The 26,075-nt window shown below is 35.6% G+C and overlaps 1 protein-coding gene across 1 annotated transcript in view; it reads left to right on the top strand.

Annotated features, from left to right (window-relative positions):
• The window catches only part of THSD7B (thrombospondin type 1 domain containing 7B), a 718,374-nt gene that overhangs the window by 351,315 nt on the left and 340,984 nt on the right, over nucleotides 1-26,075 (top strand). The window contains exons 10-11 of the mRNA XM_045559264.1: nucleotides 7,878-8,007; nucleotides 10,809-10,912. Coding sequence (XP_045415220.1) covers nucleotides 7,878-8,007; nucleotides 10,809-10,912 — 234 coding nt within the window. The remainder of the gene's footprint in view (nucleotides 1-7,877; nucleotides 8,008-10,808; nucleotides 10,913-26,075) is intronic.

Raw genomic sequence — 26,075 nt, 5'->3', positions numbered from 1 at the left:
AGAACCAAGAATTTCCAGCTGATAAGCCTGGAAGAATATTGGTGCCCTGAAGCATAATATATCACTGAAGTCTAATCAGCAGTAGGTATATTTCAGAAACAAGGGAAAGCCCTAGAGGTCATTTTTAAAAAATCTACTAGTCATAATTCTGTAGGTTGTTTCTGGAAAAGCTTCCATGCATTGCTGATACAGAACTGTTCTTTATCTACTTAGCACATTTACTTTCCTCTAGGATCCCTCCCACCCCCACCCATATATTTATCTTCAGCCCTGTTTCTCCTATCAGCCAGTGCCTGCACTCACCCCATTCTACCACGCCCTTGTTTTTCACTTACTTTCACATTTTAGATCAGTTACAGACTTAGGGAGTGAATTCTCTATTCTACATCATTGACTGAATAAACCTCAACACTCCTGACACTTCAGTTCAGTGTGATGTGCCCCAGCTTACCTAGCTGCAAATCACCAAAGGTTCTCTTTACATACTTATTTCTTCCACCTTTGCTGCTGTCTTTCTGGGAAAGACTGGTATAGACTGACCTTCACACACACACACACAAAAAAAATCTATAAATACCTCTGTGTTTGTAGGTCACTCATATATATTCTATGTTAAATATGGTTCTTGATTTTTAAATTGCCATCTTCTCTAAACGTTACTTCTTTTGAATATAATTAATAACTTAAGTTTAATTATGCCTGATGGCTTACTGATGATAAAATATACATAAATCAAAACTGAATTTAAACTAGTTGTTTATTAGTCATAATCATGCTTGAGCAATCATTTATGTTTGCAAACAGGCACTTTAATTTATTGTTATTTTTCATATGCCTAATAAACATGGAAGCATCACTCACAATACCCTACAAATATGATGTGTTTTTGGTTTTTCTGTTTTTTGTTTGATTGTTTGTTTTGTTTTGATACTGAAGCCTTCTGCAACAGGATACTAGTGAAGAATTGCTTAGAAAGGAAAAGGTATTCTAATAATTCTAATTTGGAATAGCAGGAGGAACAGAGATGCAAACTCCTCCCCATGGCATGCGCCTCTATTTCTGTTCATCTTACCATAAAGTCTCTTTTAATGGAATGATCATTGGGTTTGATGTCTGTCTAGCATAATTTTAATCCTAGATAGGTGAGTTTGGGCAAATTATCTTACCTCTGCCATCCTCCATTTTCTTATATGTGAAATGGGAACAATGATAAGAATAATACCAATTTCATAAGGTGATGTAATTAAAGTAAGTTAGCATATGTGAAACGCACAGAAGTGGATCTGATATAGATTAAGGTGATAATTTCTGGACACTTTTAATATGCTTTACACACATATGTGATCCAAATGTCTTCCACCTGCAAAGCCACTGACCTCCCCTCTGTATCTACTTTCCAGACATCATTTTTTGCATGTATTTAATGGAAAAGTAGGCGTTGTTTCACATCACTTCCTGAGAATTCCACTTGGCCTTTGTTCATCCTCTCTTGTCTGGCTTCAAACCATGGAATCGGGGACTGCCTTGGGCATTCACTTCTTTTGGTGCTAGTTACCTCTTTGATTTCTTGAATTTTTGTTATTCCTTAATAGAAAACTGCCACCCTCATGCTGGCTTCAAAGTTGAGTTGGAGTGAGAAGACCACTAACTGCTTCATCCCAACTGTACATGCTGCCTGCCTTTGAGTTTCCCACAACACCACTGAATCAAATCTGTTGTGTGTAACAGATTCTGCTGTAGGTTTAGCCATAATTTCAGGTACTTACCTCATAGGAAAAGAAAAAGTCCTTTAAGACCAAATGCTAAATATGACCGTTGTATGTTCCAGGAAACACTCACAAACACACACACACACACACACACACACACACACATACACACAGAAATTCTTAATAGGTATTTTACACATCCTGGCATTGTTTCTCTAGATCAAGATCCTCCTTTAACTCTAGCTGTTTCTTCAAAGACATATACATTTTTCTTCATTTCTGTATAGTGCTAATCAACTTCCCCTCTGGAAAATCTTACTTCGATGCTAAATGTTTATTTCACCGTAGAATTCATCCTTGTCAAGCTCGACCTAAACATCTGTAGGGCATAAAAATCAATGCTACAGTTTTCCTTAAAGTTTGGACTACTTGACCTGAAGTCACACCATAAAGGCAGAATACCTTTGTGCGTGAGTGGGTATTGTGTGTGTATGGTGTGTGCATGCGTGTGTGTGTGTGTGTGTGTGTGTGTGTGTGCAGGGCGTAAGGGAGAAGCATTGGTCCATGCCCTAGGTCTACTCCCCCTTTTAGGGTTTCTCTTTCTATGTGAGGTGAAGGCACACCCTTCATTTTTTCTATCGTCTTCAGTCTTTATCTACAGTCTCCTAAGATAATATTTGGGCAGCACACACACACAAACCCACACTCATGTACACATTATAAGGCTACACAATAATTTTCAGAGTAAGTACAGTGTAATTAAAATTAATTGGGAGTGGGAAAAGAAACTTTTTCCTAAAGGCATAATTATTGTTACTACCCAAACAAAGGTAGCTTTTTATTTTATTTTTTTTTAATTTTATTTATTTACTTTTTTTATTTCAGCTTATTATGGGGGTACAAAAGTTCAGGTTATATATATTTCCTGTGCCTCCCCATCCCCCTGAGTCTGAGCTTCAAGCGTGTCCATTCCCCAAACAGTGAACATTGCACTCATCACGTAGGTATACACCCATCCCCTCCCCCCACCCCCATCCGCCCCAGTCAGAACTTCAAGCGTGTCCATTCCCCAGACAGTGCGTATCGCACTCATCATGTAGGTATACACCCATCCCCTCCCCCAGCCCCCACCTCTGTCTGATACACAATTGGTGTTATTCCAAAATGTGCACTTAGGTGATGATCAGGGAAATCAATTTGCTGGTGAGTACATATGATGCTTATTTTTCCATTCTTGGGATACTTCACTTAATAGAATGTGTTCCAACTCTCTCCAGGAGAACAAAAGAGATGCCATATCACCATTATTTCTTATAGCTGAGTAATACTCCATGGTATACATATACCATATTTTACTAATCCATTCATGAATTGATGGGCATTTGGGTTGTTTCCACATCTTTGCAATTGTGAATTGTTCTGCTATAAACATTCGGGTACAGGTGTCTTTTTTATAGAATGACTTTTGTTCTTCTATATGGGATGTTCTTCCAATAATGGGATTGCTGGATCGAATGGTAGGTCTACTTGAATCTGTTTAAGGTATCTCCATATTGCTTTCCACAGGGATTGCACTAGTTTAGAGCCCCACCAGCAGTGTATGAGTGTTCCTGTCTCTCCTTATCCACGCCAACATGTATTGTTTGGGACTTTTTGATAAAGGCTATTCTCACTGGAGTTAAGTGATATCTCATTGTGGTTTTGATTTGCATTTCCCTGATGATTAGAGATGCTGAACATTTTTTCATATGTTTGTTAGCCATTCTTATATCTTCTTTTGAAAATTTCTATTCATATCCTTTGCCCACTTTTTGATAGGGTTGTTCGATTTTTTCTTACTGATTTTCCTGAGTTCTAAATAGATTCTTGTTATCAGTCCTTTATCTGATGTGTAGTATGTGAAAATTTTTTCCCATTCTGTAGGTTGTCTGTTTACTCTCGTGACTGTTTCTTTGGCTGTGCAGAAGCTTTTTAATTTAATCATATCCCATTTATTTATTTTTGTTGTTGCTGTGATTGCCTTAGGGGTCTTCTTCATAAATTCTTTGCCTAGGCCAATGTCTGTAAGAGTCTTTCCTACATTTTCTTCTAGAATTCTTATAGTTTCCCACCTAAGGTTTAAGTCTGTTATCCACCATGATTTGATTTTTGTGAGAGGTGAAAGCTGTGGGTTCTGTTTTATTCTTCTACATGTGGCTATCCAGTTTTCCCAGCACCATTTATTGAATAAGGAATCTTTTTCCCAGAGTATGTTTTTGTCTGCTTTGTCAAAGATTAAATGGCTATATGAGGATGGTTTTATATTTGGATTTTCTGTTCTGTTCCACTGATCTGTGTCCCTGCACTTGTGCTTTTTATTAATATGTTATTATGCAGGATTGTTTTAGTTATACTTTTTTCTTTTTAAGCTTTTGTTTCTAAATTCCTCACAGAGCCTTAACTACATTTAAAAAGGAAGCAATTATCGCACTCCCTCTGTCACACTGCAGGATCTCTACTTTGACTTTATTGGTATGTCCTGGCAGGAAACAGGTGGCCCACTCAAATGGAGTGGAAACTGAGGAAAATTTAATGAAGGGACTATTTACAAAGTAGTGAGCAGCGTTAAGGTAAACTAACAGGGATGATGGTTCAGTATCTGGGATAGAGACGAGAGTCTTGGAGTTGGTTAATGAAACCAAAAGAAAGTAGCTGTAGGCAAGTGCCACTCCATCGGAACTGTGGCTTTTGTTAGAGGTAGGGAGACAACTAGAGGTGATCAAGGGAATCTAATCTGGTGGAATAAATACTCTGATCTCTTGTCCTCTCCTCTTGTGCTCTTTTTTTCCTTCCATTGTGTGCCCCTTTCCCACATTGGCCAAACCCAAACAGAAGCCAATGGGCAAGGGGCCACCAAGGCAGTCCTTTTATGCGTAATTTACTAGGTACAAAGCAGTTGAAGGAAGGGCAAAGAAGGGATATGGGAAGCAAATAGATTAGACCCTGTATATCTGCTCAACTTCTAGTTCAAGGCCTTGAGATATGCAAAAGTGTTGGTTTCCCCTCCTTCTCAAGATCTCATAAAAAATCTTAGAAAAGGAATTTTAAAAGTCCTAATTTCTTCTGAAAAACAAAAAGAGAGGACCATCAGTGCATGAGAGATCTTTATGGAAGACAGAGCATTAATGGATAAGACTGAAGAGTAGAGAAACTTCTGACATGGCGTGGGGAGCTGTCACCTAACTTAACAGGATGGTGGGTGGCTATTGAAGAGAAATCCCATCCACCCAGGAGGTACTGACATAAGCACATTATTTATAGATTTGGAGGTATCCACAGAAGAACTAAATACAGAAACAGTTAAAAGTGTTTCTTCTGAAAAGGAGGAAAGGGAGTAGAGGAACTTGGGTGGTGGGTCAGTTGCTTCTCACTGTAAGTCTTCTAGTAGTAATGATTTTTCAAAAACCATGTGCAAATAAAAATTTAATAAATCTTCTTTTTTCTCCTGTTGTTTTGCTTCATTTAATTGGCTGGCTTTTTCTATAATTTAACTTCTTTATATGATCAGGGCTATTACTTATCCCAAACCTACCAATTAATTCCATTTTCTCCTGCACTTTTCCTTCTTTCCATTCTTTATAACCTTCACATTGCTCTCCCCCTCTCCGTCACCTCCCAATGTTCACACAGCCAGAGCCATACTCACACAGCTGTCCTTCTAAATGTAGCTACATGTCTTTCTCTGTAAATTCCTCACACTCTAATGTCTCAGTGCCTTTTCTCAAACTATTTCCTTGACCTGCAATGGCTTCATATATATATGTGTATATATATATATATATATATATATATATATATATATATGTATGTATATAGACACACACACACACACGTATATATGTATTTCTATTTATTTCTATCTTCATGAGGTGTCTTTGGTTTACAAAGTCAAAAAGGATTACTCGTTTTTCCATACTCCCCCAACACTGTCTCACTGACACTGCTTACACTCTGCAATGTATTCTAACTAGTTGTGCATATATATGCCTTTCCTTCTTGCTTAATTTTAAGTTCTGTTGCTATGAGATTTGTATCTGCACATCTAGTACAAATAGTATATCTTCCACATAGTAATTGAGATAGTAATTGATTTGTGTTATTTTTGATTCAGAAGGCATCTAAAGATTGTGGAATGAATGCCCCAACACATTAAAGAGAACATCACTTTTTTGTTAATTGAGGTTTCTGTTAATATATCTTCTTCTCAGCAAAATCATGAAGTACAGAATATTTGGTTCTTTCCCAATTTCAGTGCCTGTTCCTTTATTTCAATTATGTATATATTTGTTATGAAGCTATGAGGAATAAGATATCTAATAAACTAATGTCCATAGTTAATTTATGTAGGTTAATGTATTAATTTTTATAGGTGTGTTAATTTATATAGGTTAATGTATTAATTTTTATAGGTGTGCTTCCTTTATAAAAAGTAGACTAGAGAGGGTGATGCCTTAAAAGAGCAAAAGAATGAATTGCTAATAATAACACTCTAGGGCTTTCAGCTGTTGTTTTGAGATCCAGGTGGCTTTCTGGGGTCCCTCAGATCATGCCATAAAACTTTCATGCCACTGGTAATGTAGATTCTATTTAGGTGATTAAGAGTGGAATGTCTGATTTCCTTAAGTACTATTAAAAATTTGACAATTGATATCTCTGACATTTCATTTTGACACTTCTTGGATTTTATTATTATTATTATTATTTATTGTGAATCTACATCCTCATTCTTTCTAATGCATGTTTTGGCTTGTGATTATCTTTCAAAATTTTCTGAGAGCAATTTTTGTGAAACCATGGAAAAGTCAAAAATTCATGTTATTTTGAATATGAGTTCTATCATGGAACCAATGCAGCACAGACAGCTCAAATTATCAACGAAATGTTTGGGAAGGCTTTGGCTAATGAATGCACAGTATGTAGATGGTTTGAAAAGTTCAGTTCTGGTGATTTTAATCTTGAAAATGAGATGTGTGTGACCTGAGACTGGGGTGGATAATGGTGAACTAAAAGCTATCGTGGAAGAGAATCCATCTCAACCTCTGTGTGAATTAGCAGCAAAGTTTGACATTACTATTTCAACAATATTAGACCATGTGAGACAAATTGGCAAAGTAAAGAAGCTGGATAGATTGGTACTGCATGAATTAAATGAGCATCAGAAGAGAAATTGTCTTGAAGCTTGCCTTTCTTTGCTGTCAGGACATAAAGTCAAACCATTTCTACATCATATTGTGATGTGTGATGAAAAATGGATTATCTTTGATAATTGCAAGCATTCAGCACAATGGTCAAATAAAGATTGAGTGCTGAAACACAGTCCAAAAGCTATTATTCATCAAAAAAAGCTAATGGTGTCTGTTGGGTGGTCCAGGGCTGGTATTACCCACTACAGTTTCATGAGACATGGTCAACTGATTACAGTGGATGTCTACTGCCATCAATTGGACAAAATGATGAGGATGCTTGCAATTAAGTCACTGTGATTGGTCAATGGAGACAGGCCAATCCTCTTGGAAGACCACGTGTCACAAAAAACAATGCTGCTCCAACTAAAGAAGCTGGACTTGGAAATTCTCTGTCATCCACCATATTCACCAGACCTTGCACCAACTGACTACCACTTCTTCCAGGGTTTGAACTACTTCTTGCAAGGAAAAATATTCTATTTTCAATAAGCTATGGAAAATGCCTTTCGTGATTTCATTGCTATTTGCTCTCCAGGTTTCTTCGCTCGTGGCATAAACAAGCTACCGTTAAGATGGCAAAACTGTGTTGATAGTTTAGGCACCTACTTTGATTAATTGTACTGCTTCTTGTTTGAGATATAATAAAGTTTTGATTCAAGATTGGATGTTTCATATTTAATGACCTAATAATTAACTTAAAACATATCAAGACAGTGGGAAACAATTGTATTTGAAATAATAATGATTAAGTGTGGTGTGTTTATCTCACAAAGTTCAGATGGAGTGCTAACTCTTGTTCTTTGCTAGTTATTCTCATTTTGCAGGTTGTCTTTCCACATGTGCTTACTTTACCTCTCTTTTTTCCTCCATTTTCTGCCATTTGTGAATTTTGCTCTGCATCAACATAAAGGGTCACTATAACTTTCTTTTTTCTTTACTTCAGGAAATACCACAATAAAACAGTCTCGATACAGAATTATCATCCAAGAAGTAGCCAATGGAGGCCAAGAATGCCCAGATACCTTATTTGAAGAGAGAGAGTGTGAAGATGTCTCATTGTGCCCTATATATCGGTAATTAGTTATCTTTTAAAATGATCATTAGATTTTACTATAAATCATATCCTATTTTCTTTCATATAATATATGGTTATTTAGTGAAAAATTAAAAGAGGTAGTGTTGTATATCTTCAAATACTTCAATGTTTTTCCTTCTTAACTAGATTATATCTGGAAGGAGTAAAGAATATAGCAGTCTAATTAAGAGAGGAAAAAAAACAAACAAATATGTTTGACTGTAACTGAGCTGCTGGACTTATGTCACTTAGTCAATCAGAATGAGATCTTTACCCAGGGGAGGGACTGCACAGGTGCACGCGCACACGCCCACCCACCCACCCACACGCACACACACACACACACAGAGGAGGTAACTTAGCCTCATTCTATTGTTCTCATTTTAAAACCTTTAATAAAGAATTAAGAACACAAATTTACTTCCTTAATAATTGTTTATTTTAATTAAAATGCCTTTGGTTTCCAATTTTTATCATATACACATTTTCAGGAACCTTCTAATTAAGAAAAAGTTTAATCTATGGATAAAATATTTTTTAAAAAAAGAAAATGAGTAACTGTTAAACTATCTATGTCCTCTATATATTTTCTCTTGGCAAATCAGCAACTGTTATTTATAAAAATAATACCTGAGGTTTCTGTGATTAGTCATAAACTTCCACTTGTTTAACACTTGGCAGTTTTAAATTTGACTTAAATATTGCTTAAAAGTATATTTGGATTAATTTCAATCACTCTTGGGTCTTACTGATTTGTGAAAATACCTCGTGGTCTTAAAATCATATAGTTTCATCAGCACAGTTAAATATACCTTCAGTAAAAAAGCCCAGTGTTTTTCCTGGTTATAATATTTGAGACACTTTATCTTAAAACTCTGAAATTCAAGTGTTAATTTATTCAGGATAATACAAGTTATTTTGTTTTATAAAGTTTGAAGGTGTCATTGAAGAAGTCTGAATTGATATCAGTTTTATCATCATTTATTCCCATTGTTTCTATCCAATGACCAATTTTGGGAGGATGTAACTAAACACTGGGACCATGCCCAGACTACCAGTTTTTCTCACTAACCACAGGGCCACTGTGGAAACACTGTCTGTATTCATCCCTTTGTGCCATGTTTAAATATTGAAACTTCTGAGCCCAGCAAAAGAGCTCTCAAGGAAAATATCCAAGTGAAAAAAAATTGGCCAAATCAAATGTTATTAGATATCAAATATTTTTATGAACCCAGGGCTATTATCATCAGATAAAATCCTAGAAATGATTAGTAGGACCTTCCATTCTATCGTCCAGTCCACTCTCTTCATTCTCCTGTTGCACTTCAATTTAGCCACTCATGTTTGAACTGGTTCCCATCATGACCTCCTGCCACTTTCCCCAGGAATCGCTTCCGCTGTGAATGAATTGGATCATTGTGTCTTCTCTCCTGATGTGTAGTTCAGAACATACCCAAGTTATCAGCATGAGTCTCTGCTTCTTGTAAAACATCCTTGAATTTTGAGCAACATGATTCCAATTTAGATTTCACTTTCCCCTTCATTGATATGTCAGAGAAGAAGTTTTTCTAAGAAGTAAGTTAACATAGGCTTTTATCATCGTCTGATTCTTCCTTCTGACCCCATTAAGATGATACCTTCATATGTTTACCAAATTAAAGCAGAAGGAAAATGTCTATTTAATTTGTCCTGTGAATTCAAGCTTCTCCCAATACATTAAGAAAGACAGCCTGGGAGACTTTATGCCTATGTAGAATTGGCAGTGAGATGTAGCCAAAAGTCCAGAGACTTAGGACTGATAATTGGCCTCTCCTGACTTGTACAATCTGGGACATATCATTTAACCTTCTGAGCCCAGGTTTATCATCCTAAAATTCAAAGTTTCACAAGGAACTTCTGAAAATTCATTCCTTCCCTTTCAGTCTATGCAACAAGCAAAAGGAGATTGAATTACTTGGTCTCATTTTGGTCAAGAAAGCCTATGTAAATTCAATGTAAGGAATCTGAGAGATCTATTGCAGTTGAAAAGTTGGATTTAAAAAACATTGTGAAGAGACAAGTTCAAGGACAGAAGTCATAGTCTGTCCTGTGAGTCATAAAAATAAGGAGTTTTGTTGATCCCAGAAAGGAAAAACAGTGGAAATCCAGAAGACTTCCTCAAAGACTGGTTCCTCTGAGGAAGAGAAATGGTGGTATTTTATCAGAGGACAGATGGTCCATCCTCTTCCCTAAGATGAACTATCAGTTGAGATAGATCCCATAGTCTCCTTTCTCCTTTTACTCTATAACCTTTTGAGATCTTTGAGTTACTCTAAAGTCCTAGGAAGCACCTTATAAAAAATTAGGAGCAGATTATCAAGTGTAAAAGGTTTGCACCTGAAACTTTTGAATGTTCAAACCTTGATTCTCTAATGCTCCAATGAGATATAGAGATGTTCTCACTCTTTTTAATTGTGTTTTTTAAACAACTTTAAATTCATAAAGTTACACCTCCCAGATTGACCTGTGATTCTAATACTTTTTGTTGCTACTGTTCTATATGAACTAAGGTTTATGTGCAAAATGTCCAGATTCTAAAAAATGGAATTACTGCCTTAGCCATGAATCTGGGACAGAGTGGACTATTGTCAGCCTAGTGCTTGCAGGGCTTGATTTTATGACATTGGTTCCACATCTATTTTTATTGAATTATTGTATTTATGGGTATTTTTTTTTCATTTTAAATTTACCTATTTTGAGTATTTTTTTTGCATGTTTATGGTAGTGAAATTGCTAGCCCACTGTTCTTTGTAATCACAGGTGGAAGCCACAGAAATGGAGCCCTTGTATCTTAGTGCCAGAGTCTGTCAGGCAGGGAATAACTGGCACCAGGGAAGCCTGTGGAAAGGGCTTGCAAACGAGAGGTAAGGGGATTTTTAGTTTTTCTATTAATATGTAATTTAAAGTCATATTATCCTTATGCGTTGCTTATTTTTATATTTGAGTAAGTTGTGATATTACTGTATTGGATTGTTTATATTTATTGGCCTTTGAGTTTAATTAGACCATCTTTTAACTGTAACCAATTAGTGCACCTAAGGACTAAAGCAATGTAAGCAAATATCTGTTCTCAGTTGTACCTTACCCCGCTGCTGATGATTCAGATGCATGCTGGATATTAATTACCAAGAAATGAAGGATATGTCAAGATTAGACACAACAATATACATTGCAATTTTAGGTGCTAATTTAATATTTGTTGATGAATGAAAGAATGAATGAATTAACTAATCTTAATGATCATGGCTTACATACAATTGTAATATACAAACTATATAGCCTATATATAAAATGCATAGAAAGGAACTATTAAAATTTCTGGAAGACATGTGAATGAGGTTCTGGATCTGATAGACATTCCTTTTATCATCAACAGTGTGAGAAATCTCTGAAAATCCCTCAGAGAATCATCAGACTGCTCATTTTTCTGTTTCATTCATAATCCAGGTGCCAATGATATGAGGCTTGATAAGAAGTGCTTTATTTCCAAAATATGACCTCTGCTAAAGGGTTGTATGTATCAAAATTATATTTTGTGGGACCAAATCCATTATAATTATTTCATAATTATGTTCTTTTACAAGACATATTTAAAATTAGGTTTCTCTTCCTATTGTATAGGTTATAATTTGGAAATGATGCCCTGTCAAAACATTTATAGATGAATGTGATTAGCCAGGTAGTTTGATTCAGGACTGCTGTGAGGATCTACAGTGATGTATAAATTGTAAGAAGGGTCCACTTCCGTATGACATTTTACTTCCGTATATCACAAAATTGTAGTAATATGACCTTGTTACTACAAGACTCTTGCCTACTTTCTGTTAGAAAATTTCTATAAAATATCTAGATCAGTAATATTTACTGTATGAATGAAACCCTTTAAAAATGGCATCTTTGTGCAGTGAATAATTTAACTCCAAATGGGACCTGGACTTTTTGCTACTCTATGATACTAGACTATCATAATGGTCATTTTTATTACAAAACCATTTAGTAAGTTCTGCAGAAATTTTGCTCCTAAATGATGTAGAATCATCACATAAAAGTCAAGATATTTCATCTGTCTTAGAAGGATTCTTCTTTGAGTTTCAATTTAAGTAGATTTCTAGCTGGAAACCTGATAGTTCTTTAGACTAAGCAAGTGACCTACTTGAGTTTTTCCTAAATTAGATACCAACATTGGAAAATTCTTGCTGTTTGGCTGGTGGGCAATTTGCACTTTTAAAGTAGTAGGATTTTAAGATAATAAAGGAAAGACATTTCTACCCCATCTTGTCTCTAAGCTTACTTAAAAACCGTCAAATAAAATAATAAATTAATCTCCAATGAGATCAATCCCCTTTGTAAAATCACTCCAAAGAACAAAGAGCACCAGGTCTTCATAAAAGTATATGTTTTAAAGTGATGATTTATTTAATATTCCAAGTGATTAAGTGAGCGCATTGCAAAGGTCTGAAAAATCTAGGTCTAGGAAGGAAAGTCAGCCTGGGGGAGGAAGGAAGAGGAAAAGGAGGACTCTCCTGTCTTACACTGTGTGGAGCAGTTTCTCCTGTCTGCATTTCTTGCTGGTTTTCACAGACAGAGTCATCTTTCTCCATGCATTTTTGTGGCTTGAATTGTAGATCCCAAGAATATATGTCCACATCTTAATCCCCATAACCTATGCATGTGACTTTATTTGAAAAAAGGGCCTTTGTAGATATAATTAATTTAGGAATTTTGAGGTAAAATCATCCTGGATTATCTCAGTGGGCCCTAAACCCAATGACAAGTGTTTTGATAAGACACAGAAGAAGACAGAGAACGTGGAAGTGATGCAGCCAGAAGCCAAACTCCACCAGAAGCTGGAAGATGCAAAGAAAGATTCTTCCCTTACAGCCTTTGGAGTGTGGCCCTGCTGACATCTTGATTTCAGACTTTTGGCCTCCAGACTGTAATAGAATAAATGTCTGTTGCTTCCAGCCACCAATGAATGGCAGTTTGTTATGGCAGCCCTAGGAAACTAATATACTATCATCATCATCATCATCATCATCATTGTTATTTTGAGAGACAAGGTCTTGCTGTGTTGCCCAGGCTGGAGTGCAGTGGCTATTCACAGGTATGAGCATGGTGTACCAAGCCAGGAAATCCTGGGATCAAGTGATCCTCTTTCTTCAGCCTCCCAATTAGCTAGGAATACAAGAATGTGTAACCATGCCAGGCTACAATTTTTGACTTTGAGGTTCTCATTCTAGTCCTACAAGCAATTTCATCCATGGGAATTCTTTGAGGATTGTTTTGAGCTCCCCTAGAAAGGGTTTATCTGTGTTTGTTTCATCCATTCCCATGGAAGCCTTATTAACTGGAAAAACTTTAAATTTAATTTTCTTTTTGGGGATTATCGTATCACAAAGGGATCATGAACTCAGATCATAAAGTCATGGGAAGGCCAGCTCAAGGTTATGAATTCTCATGAGAGATTCTTTCCTCTTGCCATCCAATGCTGTTTTAGAATTACCAATGGCCTTCCTGAGACCTCTTGCTTGGCAAGTTTATTTCTGGCTAGTCCATCCCTAAACACTGAGGGTTAGCTTTTGTTGTCATTGCTTTTAGTGTGGGACTTTTAAAAGATTCTCCACAGCAGGCCTTAGATTTTTTCCTCCTGTGAATTATGAAGCCAATGAAGTGGAAACTGAGGTTTCCAATATTGGATAGAAACTCTCAGGATAAAAGTTGTCTTTCTTGCTTACTTTGCAAGGTCTCATGCTTTCACTTTGTTTTGGGCTTTATGGGTTCCTTTCTTTTGGACCAGCCCAGCAATACATTTAGAAGATATACATTGTATCTAATGTGTTTGTCTTTTTCATTGAAAGGCTCTTTTAGGATTTCTAAGCCAGAAACAGAAGTAACATTTGTTTTATTTCATTGTGTTTGTGTTGCTGACCTGACTAATTGGTTCACAGTTAAAAATTCGTTTAAGTAACACTCTTTTAATCATAAAAAAAGAACAAGAAGAGAGTAGAAGAGCATATAGAATTACAGCTGTAGCTAAACATCTATCCCATCTCCAAGGAGACAGGAATTTTGAGTTCCATCATCCTAGCTGTCTTATACTTCAGGGAGTCCCAGCTGTTATTTCTGCCCAGTCTCTTGTGCTTAATTTGATTTAGATTGTATGGCAAAGTAAGAAGAAAAAACCTTAAATATTCTAATACACTTTGAAGAAACTGCCCTTAAGAGGGTAAAACTTTAGTAGTTAAAAAAAGAGAAAAAGCGAAGATGCTAGCATTCCTAGAGGGGAAGTGAATTTGTCTATGGGCTGAATTCTATTTTGCTATCGAGAGTGACTACTTTAAAATTGACTTAATGAATTTTCCAGTATTTTTCTTTGGACAGTACTGTCTTCCCATTCATCGGCTTGTGAGTATACTCCATCAGCAGTAAGATTTGACATCTCTGGCACTGTAATGGATACAGAGTTAATACTGGAGATCGAAGTCATCTTGTTTAAGATATCCTTGGCTTCCTTGAAGTACCTGCATTCTTTTTTTAGTTTATTTTCACTGAACAATGTTTAGGTAGACCAAGTAGGCAGATCTCTAATCACCGTCAAATCTTTTGTTCTTCCGTAATTAGTTTTTGTCACAGTGAAAGCACAGTCTCCTTACACAATAGTTTTGATGGAAGCTGTGTGTTCTTTTTTTATTTTTTGCATTAAAGAAATATGCTTAAAATAATTGTATTTTCTGTAAAAACATAGGCAAAATTATCCACTTCAAAATAAATTCTGGGTTATCTTTTTTTTCGTTTGTTTTTTAAAGAGGATGGAGTTAGAAATAGATAGGAAGAAAACAAGGAAAATGGAGATCTGAACACTTAATAACATAAAATAATACCTAATCTTCAAAAATTAAAATTCATAAGAAATATATATTTGGCTGTGTTTGCCATGTTAGCAAGATATGCTTTATTTTACACACTATTTTATAATCATTTTTCCTCTAAAGCTTTTAATTTGTGATTGAATCTTCAAAAATTAATTTAATTTCCAAGATTATATAAATTATATAAACTATACATCCACATAAAATGAAGGCAAGTAAATAAATTACATGAGATGGATTCAGAGGAAACTATTCATATTGTAGATCTGAATACTCTAATTTTATGAGCAAAATTTTTTCTTCTCCAGTTGCATTGTCTTCATGTGGAGACAGTTAAAGATAAAGATGTTAACTCACCATCAGCTCATCAGCCAACTTTTGTCTAGAAAACACAAAGAAATACAGTAGGAACACACACTTTGAAATAAAGAAGTCGTTATGGCCTATGAAATGTCCAGACAGCCAATCAGCTAGTCATGCTCTTCTTTCTGCAGCCAAGCAGTCTTGAATTTTAGGAGACAAAGCAGTTATGTCTGAAACATTGGACTTCTATTCTCCAGATGGCGGAAGTTCACAGTCATTTAACCTTGTATCTGCACAGGTTTATTCTCTGTCATATTCATCTACATACAGCACATACAAAGAGTCCTTTCAGTAGATTCAGAAAGGAAGACAAATATACAGGTTTGAACTATGACTGAGCAACAGCTCCAAACAGAGATAGTTACAGCCTTTTTAATTTCTAAATAAAAATATTTTTTGTTTTTGGTGTGGAAGGAGGAGGGGAAAGGTTTTCTGGAAAGGAAAGTGGAGGAGGTTCTTCTATTGACTTCAAGACTTGGACAAAAACGAGCTACATTATCCATGAGCTGTTGGCATTTCTAGTAGAGAATGGGGAGCAACTGTAGCCCACCTAGCTCAGGTACCCCTTCTGCAGGTGTAACTTTTATAAATGAGTAAAAACTTGACAATAACTTTCCTGTGGATTTGAATAAGGGAGGGCATGACTCCATTTCCCAAATCAATGTACTTGGGTTTCTGACGTAGGCAAGAAGCAATTGCATATCTAAGCACATCATTTTCAGTAACTTTTATGGCATCATTTTTAATAACCATGTTCATCTCATAGGAAAAAGTAATCATACCCCAATTCTCTTTGCATTAAATATTACTCTTGGGAGGAATTCTAACTTCAATTCTGACATCAACACCAGAATAAACTATTGGAAGGCATAATATTCTTTATTAACACCCGATACAAAATGATTGGTTATAAATGTTTTAAGGAAATTTATAAACATCTCTCCTAAATATTATGATTTTTAAAGTACATAAATAAAGATCAGATTAAAATGTAGAAATTAAATCCACAGTGTAGAGCACTTTCTAAATTAAAATATCCTCATATTATAACACAATAATGAGTTTTATAATACTGTAGGCACTAGTTTTGAGAGTTAAGTGTTAAATTCAGAGCAAATATTGTGTTTTAATGTAAATGAATAATGATTCTGGGAGGTATTTTTCATTTTCATTACATGTTTTAGGGTAGGATTATCTTTGTGGCTGTAGGTAAAATATGCACATTTTTTAAATTGGTAAAAAATTTAAAATAAATATTAAAGGAGATGAGCAACCTAAGGCATGATGCTTTAGGAATGCAATGTTAACTGACTTCAGATTTAGACATGTCTTGTGCCTGTCTCCCATTTTTAACATAATAAGCTATATGCAAAGGACAGAGTAACCCATCCTTCCACCTCCACCCCACCCACATCCCAGCAGATATTTCACTGATGAAAAATGGATGTTGGGGGTGAGGATGGGTGGGGGGTTATGTTTTTTCAATTGATGAATGCAGTCATTTGCAAAACCCAGAGCAAGAAATTTCTCTTCTAGTTACATGGTTCTCAGTTACAGAACTATCTTCCCTGCAGAATGCAAATGTGAATTTCAAAGTCTACTGCAAACTGTAAATGTAATAGGATTATCTGTCCCTCATCCACGACCAAAATTCCCTCTCTTCAAATAGATGTGAAGCCCCTGGCTTCCCTTAACAATTGGATTCCTGAGGTGAAGGTTTCTGTTTATCCCAGGTGCCATCTCAGGATTGCATAAGAAGCATGCAGTGTTTGTACATTTTTATTTGCATTTCTAAAGAGAACACAAACACCAACACTCCTTCCAGGTAGTACGAAAAGAAAGAGGAGGCTGCACTTTCTCTAGAGGCTCTAAAAACTATCAGAGGAGAGTCAAAATAGCTTCACCAGTACTCTGAATTCAAACAGATACAAAAGTTGGCAAAACAGTGCCTTTTTAGGCCAACCATATGATGAAGGATTTACATTATGGGAAAACAAAAACAAAAACAAATTCTTTCAACTGCATTTGGGGAACGAGAATTTAAAACCTACTATAGTCAATTAAACTTAACAAGTACATAAAAGTGTCTGCCTCATAGATGGATATGAAAAATAGGAACTAAAAGTGGAAAGGTTAGGGGTTTATGGGTTTATGAAGGCTTTGTAATTATGCCAGGAAGGATTTTGAAGGCCTACACTAGAAGAGTGACTTTGAGAATAGATTAGAAGGAATACACATAAAATGAATTTTAAGAAATAAAATTCTTTAATAGCCAATTTTATATATGGGACAAAGGATTGTGGTGGATGGAAAGGACACAATGTGGTTTTAAGCCAATAGAATGGGACAATATTGACATAAAAATTGACATAAAAAGTTCCCATAAAAATGCACACACAGACACACACGTACAGAGACGGAGACAGAGTACTTAAATATGCAAGAATAATCATTTCTAAAAACATTACATATATTTTAGACTCATCTGCTTAAAGATTGTAGATAGTGCCAATTTTTACCTGGAGAAAACACAGAGAAAACGTGGAGGTCTAAGACCTAGAGACAATCAGATGTATTGAAAAGAATGTTCCTTCGCTTTGAAATGTAGGCACCTTGGCTCAAGTCATAGTTTTTTCACTCACTCCTTGTGTGAGGTTGGTTGTACTACTTAACCTCTCCGGGCCTCAATTTTCCTGTCTAGAAAGTCGATAATAATTCCAATTTCTTGATGTACCCTTATCAGTGCTTTATATTTGCTCAGAAATCCTCTTTCTTTCAAGACTTGGAGGATAGCAATACTTAGAAGCCAGAAAGAATGTAAATATTACAAAACATGTTTCTGAAAGTAAATGAGTGCAAATTATTGGAGAGATTCATTGGTTAAATGAAAAAGGGGTGGGGTTCTGTGACCAAATGATTTTCTGTTTAGAACTCCTCAATATAGAATTGCCTTCAATATTGAAGTCTCTTAGAATTGCTGCAATGAAGAAATCTATTACTTTTTTAAGTGACAGAGTTTTCTCGAACTTCTTTGTCTATAACCTTTTTAGCACAAAATACCACCTAACATCTTAATGCTATTAAAAAATGTGGTTATCTTGGTATCATGAAAATCACAGAGGGGGAATATTTAAAAATATATGCATGTGGTATTATCCAATGTTTTTTTTAAAATAATTGTGTAAATAAATCAGAAGGAAGGATTTGGCAATTGAGTAGACATAGCTGAGTATCCAGAGTCTAGTCTCAGCAAAGTAATTGTAGTTCTTTTTTAAAAATCATAATTTGGGGACCAAGGGCTAAGAGGAAACAAATATTGACTAGATGATCTTATAGAATATTTTTCAAAGAAAACCAGGAAAGAAGTAGCATTATAGCTCTAGATTCAAATAGTGAAAATAAGACTACCCTGTACAAATATGAAGACAAAAGAGAAATAAATAGTAGTGAAAAAATATTGAGGCTGTTAGAGAGAGAGGAAACACTTGAATGAGCATGATTCTGGAGAAGGGGGGGGATGTCACTGAATATAGAGGTGAATTCAGGAGTTGGAAAGAAGAAAGATCTTTTTTCTTTCTTCTAAACTCCAAGGGGAAATACCATAACACAGGTTCAAGGATAGTGAAGAAGAAAGATAAAAGACCTTTTATAAAATGGTTTTAAGTTTGTAGAAATCTCTTTCCCAGTAATTTCTCATGATTATCTAATTTTAAATCCAATAGTCTCTTTTTAGCCTGCACAGGTTTCTTTTCTGAGACTCCTTCCCTCTCCTCCTATTTTATAGGTTTCTCTTGGTGCTCACTGCACCTCCCTCATCCTCAGGTCCCAAATCTCTGAACCTGGCTTCTCTTCTTCCACTCAACCCTTACATGGGTATCGTTTTTCATGGTTCTCCTTTTTGCTTTTGTCTTTTTTATCTATAATGTCTCCTCAGATCCTTCCAACTCTTCCCAGGATTTAAACTCTTGAGATAATCTCCAAGGATTCAAGGGATTCAAGGAACATAACTTTCTCAACTCCAGGCTCAGGATGTTCACCTGCTGAAAATTCTACTCTGCTGAAAATTCCTCTATAGACCATATACAGAGAGTTCAAATTCATTGTTTCTAAACGTGAACTTATTTTCAATCTCAAGGAGTTGTGTCTTCACCTACGCATTAGCAGGGAGAATCAGCCTAGGAATCCTGTCCGTTTTGTCTTCGTCAGTGTCCACAGTCTCTTCCCTCTTCTCTAGATCACTGTTGACATCTATCTGGGAATTGTAGCAACCCCCCTCCCCCACTGCTCTCCCTGTCTCCAGGAACATTTCCTACAAATCTGTAGCAAGTTCTGAAGCCAGGGTCATCTGTGTAGAGTAAGTCATCTGATTATCTGATTGTCTTGCACACTTGCTCAAGAATTTTCAGTGGGTGTCCTTTTCCATTCAGAGCCATCCCATGTGCCCTGGGTGACTTCCTGTGGTCATACACCATTTCACTTTTCTTACTGTTGTCACCCAGATCCCTCGTCCACTGGCGATTGTCTAGGCGTTACCCATAATCTACAAAACACATGTCAACTCTTGGTTTCTCTTCACCTAGAAATCTTACTGCAGTTGTTAGGATCCTATGCCCTATTCTAGTCCCATCTCAGATATTACCTTCTTCTCCAAATAATTCCATTTTCCCAGTTGCAATAAGTTCTCAGTGTACACTTCCAACTTCCTTACACTTGATGTTTTGCAATTATGTTATACATTCAATTTATATTTGAATGTTCCCTTATTAGATTTTTAGCTCCCAAAATGCAGAGAATACACCTGATTCATCTTTATTTCCCCAATGCCCCAATTATTCCTACATTACATACGTAACAGTTACTCAATAAATGTTTACTGAGTAAATATTAATCTGTGTGCCAGTATGGAAAGTTCAGAACTTTGGCAAAAATGCGATGAACAAAAATAACACATAATGAATGTATGACTTCATTCTGGAAAGTCTAATACAGAAATTATAACACAGCAGAATTACTATGATAAAACACTTTTTCTATGCTTAAATCAAGTAATGGAAAAAAGAACTGTGCTTATGAGAGTTTAATCTCCTAGAGAGTAGAGGCTGTATCAATTTTGCTCACTTGTGTACATATTTTGCAAATTGTTTCAATAGTGTATTTCTAGTGAAAGAAAAATGAGATGATAAAATATTATGCAACCTGATTCTATAATGGTGAGATCATGAATTGAATTTATATAATTTATCAGTCACCACTTTATGAATTTACATGAGAGTGCAAGTATTTTGTCCCTTGCTATAACAGAGTGGGCCAAAGGTGTTGCTTCCCTTTCTCTAAAGCAATATTTTTTCAAACAGGGGTGAATGTCCCCCAAAGGGACATTTGGCAACATCTGGAGACATTTTTGCTGGTCACTGCTGGGTGTTACTGGGATAGCTCTGGCATATCAATAGTTCTGAGATTGAGAATCCCTGCTTCTAGAACCAGAAATGGAGTGTTAGCTTCACTTTCTTATGATTAAACAAATCCAACTTGAAAATATCTTTTAATTTTCAGGACTACTCAAAATGCTTTCTATACCAATATTATTTCATACAACTTAGGCCCATTGTTAATAGCATAACTAATTGGTTAACTGTGTGTATAGCTATAAATTAATTACAAATGCATTTTAATCTGGAGTAGTGCTAAACACTTTCCTACAGAATCATTTTTTTCAACATGTGGATCCAAGGCACTTCAGAATGTACAATTAGATGGTGGATGGTGATGTGACAGTTGCAAAACTGCAAACTCATAATTAAATTCTGAAACTCTTTTGTAGACTGAGCATTTGAGTACTGTGCCATCTTATTAGCAACTTCCCTTGGAAGTCTAGGCTTTGGAGTGACGTGTGTGGTATAATTATACTCCACATAAAGAGCTGCTTATTTTGTGTTTATATTTTAGAACCTACTAAGTTTAATTTGTATTGGTATTATTAAAACAATCCAATCTACTGTTAACACAGCAGTATTTAATAAGTTCTTTTTCTTCCTTATATTATCAGAAAAATAATTTTGTCTCCATGGCGGTTGTTATATACTAGTATTTTTTCCAAGTTAGGCTATTTATTTCCTAATACTAACTTAAAGACCCTCGCCCTTTCATTAAGTCCCAACAGCAATATTATTTTCTCAGTTATCTTTAATTACTCTAGGCCATTTCTTCCTCATGACCTTGCTCTGCCTTGACCTTTCTATGTCTAGCATGACTTACTCTTTAGTTATTTCATCTTGTGGGTTATGTTTGTACATTAATACTCCCTACCTCCACCAGTAATCCAATCTTAGCAGTGAGTTTTCTTCATTCTTGGTGGAACTGTGGATCAAATTGCATGTTCCGTCCTTGCCAAGGAATAGGCAACATCCTTTTCCAGCCAGTACTTAAGGCTCTAGTTTCCAGGATTTTGAATATTAAACTGAATGAGTCAAGGTGGTGCTTTTAATCAAATTTACTTGCTATTCAGACTCAGGAACTGTCCCGGTTTTTGGTTTTGATGTGTAGTCATTTATTCTCCTGTGAAATGCCTTATATCCTTCTTTTTCTCTTATTTCTCTATCTTTTTTGCTGAGTAAACTAAAATTAATTGTAATTTTAAACCCTTAACTGATATACATCAATATTCCCAACTTGTTATTCCTATATTCCATATTCCAAAGAATGGCATCACTGTAGAACTATTCTGGAATCTTCCCAATTCTTAACCAATTAAGCACAAGATCTTACAGATTCTATCCCAAATCTATTCTCTTGTCTCTCTTTTTACTATTGCCAATTAGTTCAATATTTCATCATCTCACCTGGACTGTTTTATTAATCTCCAAATCCATACCTGATATTTCTAAATAATTATTCTAAAATTAATATCTCCTTATGTCACTACATTTTTAAATATTTTTAATACACCCCTGTGTGCTTCTAAACCATGAAATAGAGGGCTGTTCACGATCTGGACCCTGTATTTCATTTCTTACCTCACCTGGCCCTACCCCTCCAATACGTAATTCACCTTTATACTTAATTTCTCCAATGGTCTGTCCTCTCTCTGCTTTACCTGAAGTTGTCGTGTTGCTTTCAGGATAGGAGTTTCTCTGTTCTCTCATTGTATACTTCTCTCATCCATTTTTAGTGCTGAGTTGTATTTGTTGGTTAACTTATCTGTTTATCCTATTGGTTTTTAAAATATCAGTGGGGAGAAATTGTGTTTCATTAATTTTTGTACACCCTGCACAGTGGTCCCACCTTAAACGTAGTTTTGTTTGTTGCTGTTTCAGTTTCCCATGGTATGGCACAGTAGGATATTTTAAGACAGAGAGAGAGAGAGAGAGAGAGAGAGAGAGAGAGAGAGACCACATTAATAACTTTTATTACAATAAATTGTTATAATTGCTCTATTTAATTATTATTGTTGTTAATCTCTTACTGAGCCTAATTTATAAATTAAGCTTTATCATAGGTATGTATGTACAGGAAAAAACATAGTATATATAGCACATGGTACTATCCGCAGTTTCAGGCATTTACTGTGGGTGTTGGAACATATCCCCCATGGGTAAGGAACATACTGTACAGAGTGTCTAGCACACTCTAGGCATTCAGTAAATATCAGGAAAATCAATGCCTTGGTGCTTATCTTTTCTTGTGGTCACAGAATTTTAGCTAATGTTGACTTTTAAAAAACATTTCATTGTGAGCATTTTTTCATATGTTTCTTGGCCGTTAGTCTATCTTCTTTTGAAAAGTTTCTGTTCATGTCCTTTGTCCACTTTTTTTTTCAACTATTTAAATCACAATTTATTGAAAAGTATTTAACCAGATTAAGTTGTGTCCCTTTCAGGAAATATTGTGGTTACCTTCCTGTATGTTCTTACAATCATGCATTGCCTGATTTTTATCTTTCCACATTTTTATATTCTATTCTACAACCTGGATCAGTCTCCTATATGATTAGGAAAGGAATCTGCCTGTGTAAGGTTGCCTGATGCATACAAAACAAATCCTCTAATTCTGAAACCTCCTTTTTATCATGGTCATGTAAAATTAAAATACTGGTGTACACATCTTAGGTTAAGAGAGCATCACAATATATAAAGTATGTGTTACTTATTATCTTATTTGATCCCTTCAACCATTGCTAAAAAGGTCTAGTCTTTTTGTACTAATTACAAAATGGGCATAATTTATCTTCGTACCCATTACTTATCTCAGATGAGAGAGATAAGACTTAAAGAGGTTGTATCCAACTTAAACGTCTCCTTCAACCACCAAATGGATGTCCAGAATGTGAATGTGGCAGCATGAAGACAGTTGATCCACTGCATACTCTACATTCAGTCTTTAGTTCTAAACTGTTCTCCCCAACCAGTTTCTCTCAGCTGATTCCATCCTGTTTCTGACACTTGTGCTGTCGACTGGCTCCTCATTTCTTCATTTTTATCCCAGTTTCATGCTCAGCACTATTTCTGGATCTCCACTCAAGTGATGTGGCCTCGTTCCTCTTCTCATTTCCTCTGGGTCCCAGAATGCTCTGTATCTGGCCTCCCTGCCCTAAATCTCCATGTCCCTCCCAAGACAAAGCTTCCACTGGGCTTTGCAGGCATTAGGCAGGAGAAAAGCATGTGGCATATGGAATTCCTGGCCCAAAGTCACCTGTCTTCTATGTAGCAAAGTTGAAATTGAGAACTGAAACCTACCTATTTTCCTGTGCTAAACAATTCTGGGACCAAACATACTTCCCCATTTCCTAAATTTCCTAATTTCCTAAACAATTTACAATTTTATTTTATTTTTTTATTTCAGGATATTATGAGGGTACAAATGTTTTTGTCTGCCCACTTTTTGATAGGGTTGTTTCATTTTTTCTTGCTGATTTTCCTGAGTTCTGTATAGATTCTAGTTATCAGCCATTTCTACTAAGTATCACAAGAATGGAAAAACAAGCACCACATGTACTCAGTGTCAAATTGATATTAAGTGATCAACACTGAAGTGCACATACAGTAGTAACATTCATCCGATGTCGGACAGGTGGGAGGAGGGAGTAGGGGATGAGTATATTCACACCTAATGGATGTGTGGTGCACACTGTCTGTGGGATGGACATGCTTGAAGCTCTGACTCAGGTGGGGCAAAGGCAATATAAGTAACCTAAACATTTGTACCCTGGTAATATGCTGACATGAAAAAAAAAAAATTTAAAAAAAACACACAACTTTTTATTATGGTATGGAAAATTTCAAATATACAACTCATACATGTACCTATACATATACCAGTGTTCAATACTAACATAGTGCTTTCATCTTTAACTTTTTGCTCTCTCCTCTCTCCTCTTCCCTTTGTATCACTGCTGACACTTGCTCACTTGTATCAGATATAATTTCTTAGGTGGGCTTGTAATTGGCTCCATTTTCTTCCCATTTTTTTGTTGGAGTCATTATAGGATAGCAACAGGGCCTGTTTTAACTAAAACACTAGCGCAACCAGGAATATCATAATAACAAATGCTAAAGATATAGTCTCAATAAACAATTTGTCAGTTGAATAAATATTTATTTTTGCATTTTACCTAGTGTATAGTCCTGTATTAGAATGACAGATTCTTAATCTGAAATATATTATGCAAATGTACTTATTTTTTCATTGAGTCTGTTCTCATTATGTGATTTCCATGGGAATTTTGAACTTTGCTGCAGATTGTTCCTCCATCCATCAAACAGAGCACAACATGTCAGTCTTAAAGATAACATTTTACCCTACTGGAATGAGAAAATCGTTACAGCTAGTAGAATTTCCCTGCTTATATTTTCTTAAATGATGAGGTTTATAGTGACTAATTTGCTTCCATTAATATCTGAGGTCCCAAAGCATTTTATCTTCTGTTGGCTGAGATAGATTAGGCTTTGGAAATTCATGTCCTGTATGATCTGACCTCCTCCACTCACTGAGGATTGACTTACGTTAAATTTTTTTTGTTATGCTACATGTATTATGGTTATAATTAAATAATAATATAGTACTTAATAACAGCCATTGCCTTTGATTGGGTACCTAATCAGTGGCATCCAATGTATGGCATTGATAACATTGCCTTTTCTATTTTTGTCTCCACTGCTTATTATTTTTTAATACTTGGTTTTGTACATTCTTATTTAGACTTCTTATCTTTTTAAAAGAATTATAGATGTGAGATTTAGAGGGGACCTCCAAAACTAATGATCATTAACCAGAAGTTTGAAAGTGAACTCAGAACTTTGAAAGTCAATTTTCCATTTTCCTCCTGTTGTAAGCGGATCACAATTCTTTGGGGGAAAAAATCCATTTGAGTTGAAAATGACTTTTTTTTCACATATTCCATATCACGATTTTTATATGTTCTCTATTGACCCATAACCCCTAGTCTATGAAGAGAATTTGTTATATGTTGTTTGCAAATTTATTGTCATTTGTATAGTGTTCTACCAGAATTTTTTGCTAGTTTTCTTCAGCAAGCTATCTGCACTTAACGGTTATATTTTTTGCTTTTTGTTATTTCCTAAAAATCCTCTGGTGTTACCTTTTTAGTTGTAGTGACTCAATTTGCTACCCAAACTAACACAGAACTTTTTACAAAATAGAGGTATCCCTCAATGTGAGGAGCTAAGCTGTGAGTGACTAAGTTTCCACTAACAGGACTATTGAAGCTAGACAATTATCTATCAAAAGTCCTGTAGAAAGCACTCCTTCTCTCTTTCAAATTCTGGGATTGAGAGCAAAG

The sequence above is a fragment of the Lemur catta genome, chromosome 8 (assembly GCF_020740605.2).
Source record: "Lemur catta isolate mLemCat1 chromosome 8, mLemCat1.pri, whole genome shotgun sequence".
NCBI lineage: Eukaryota > Metazoa > Chordata > Mammalia > Primates > Lemuridae > Lemur > Lemur catta.
Note: the sequence above shows the minus strand (reverse complement) of the source record. Positions and strands in the feature narration are given on the sequence as shown.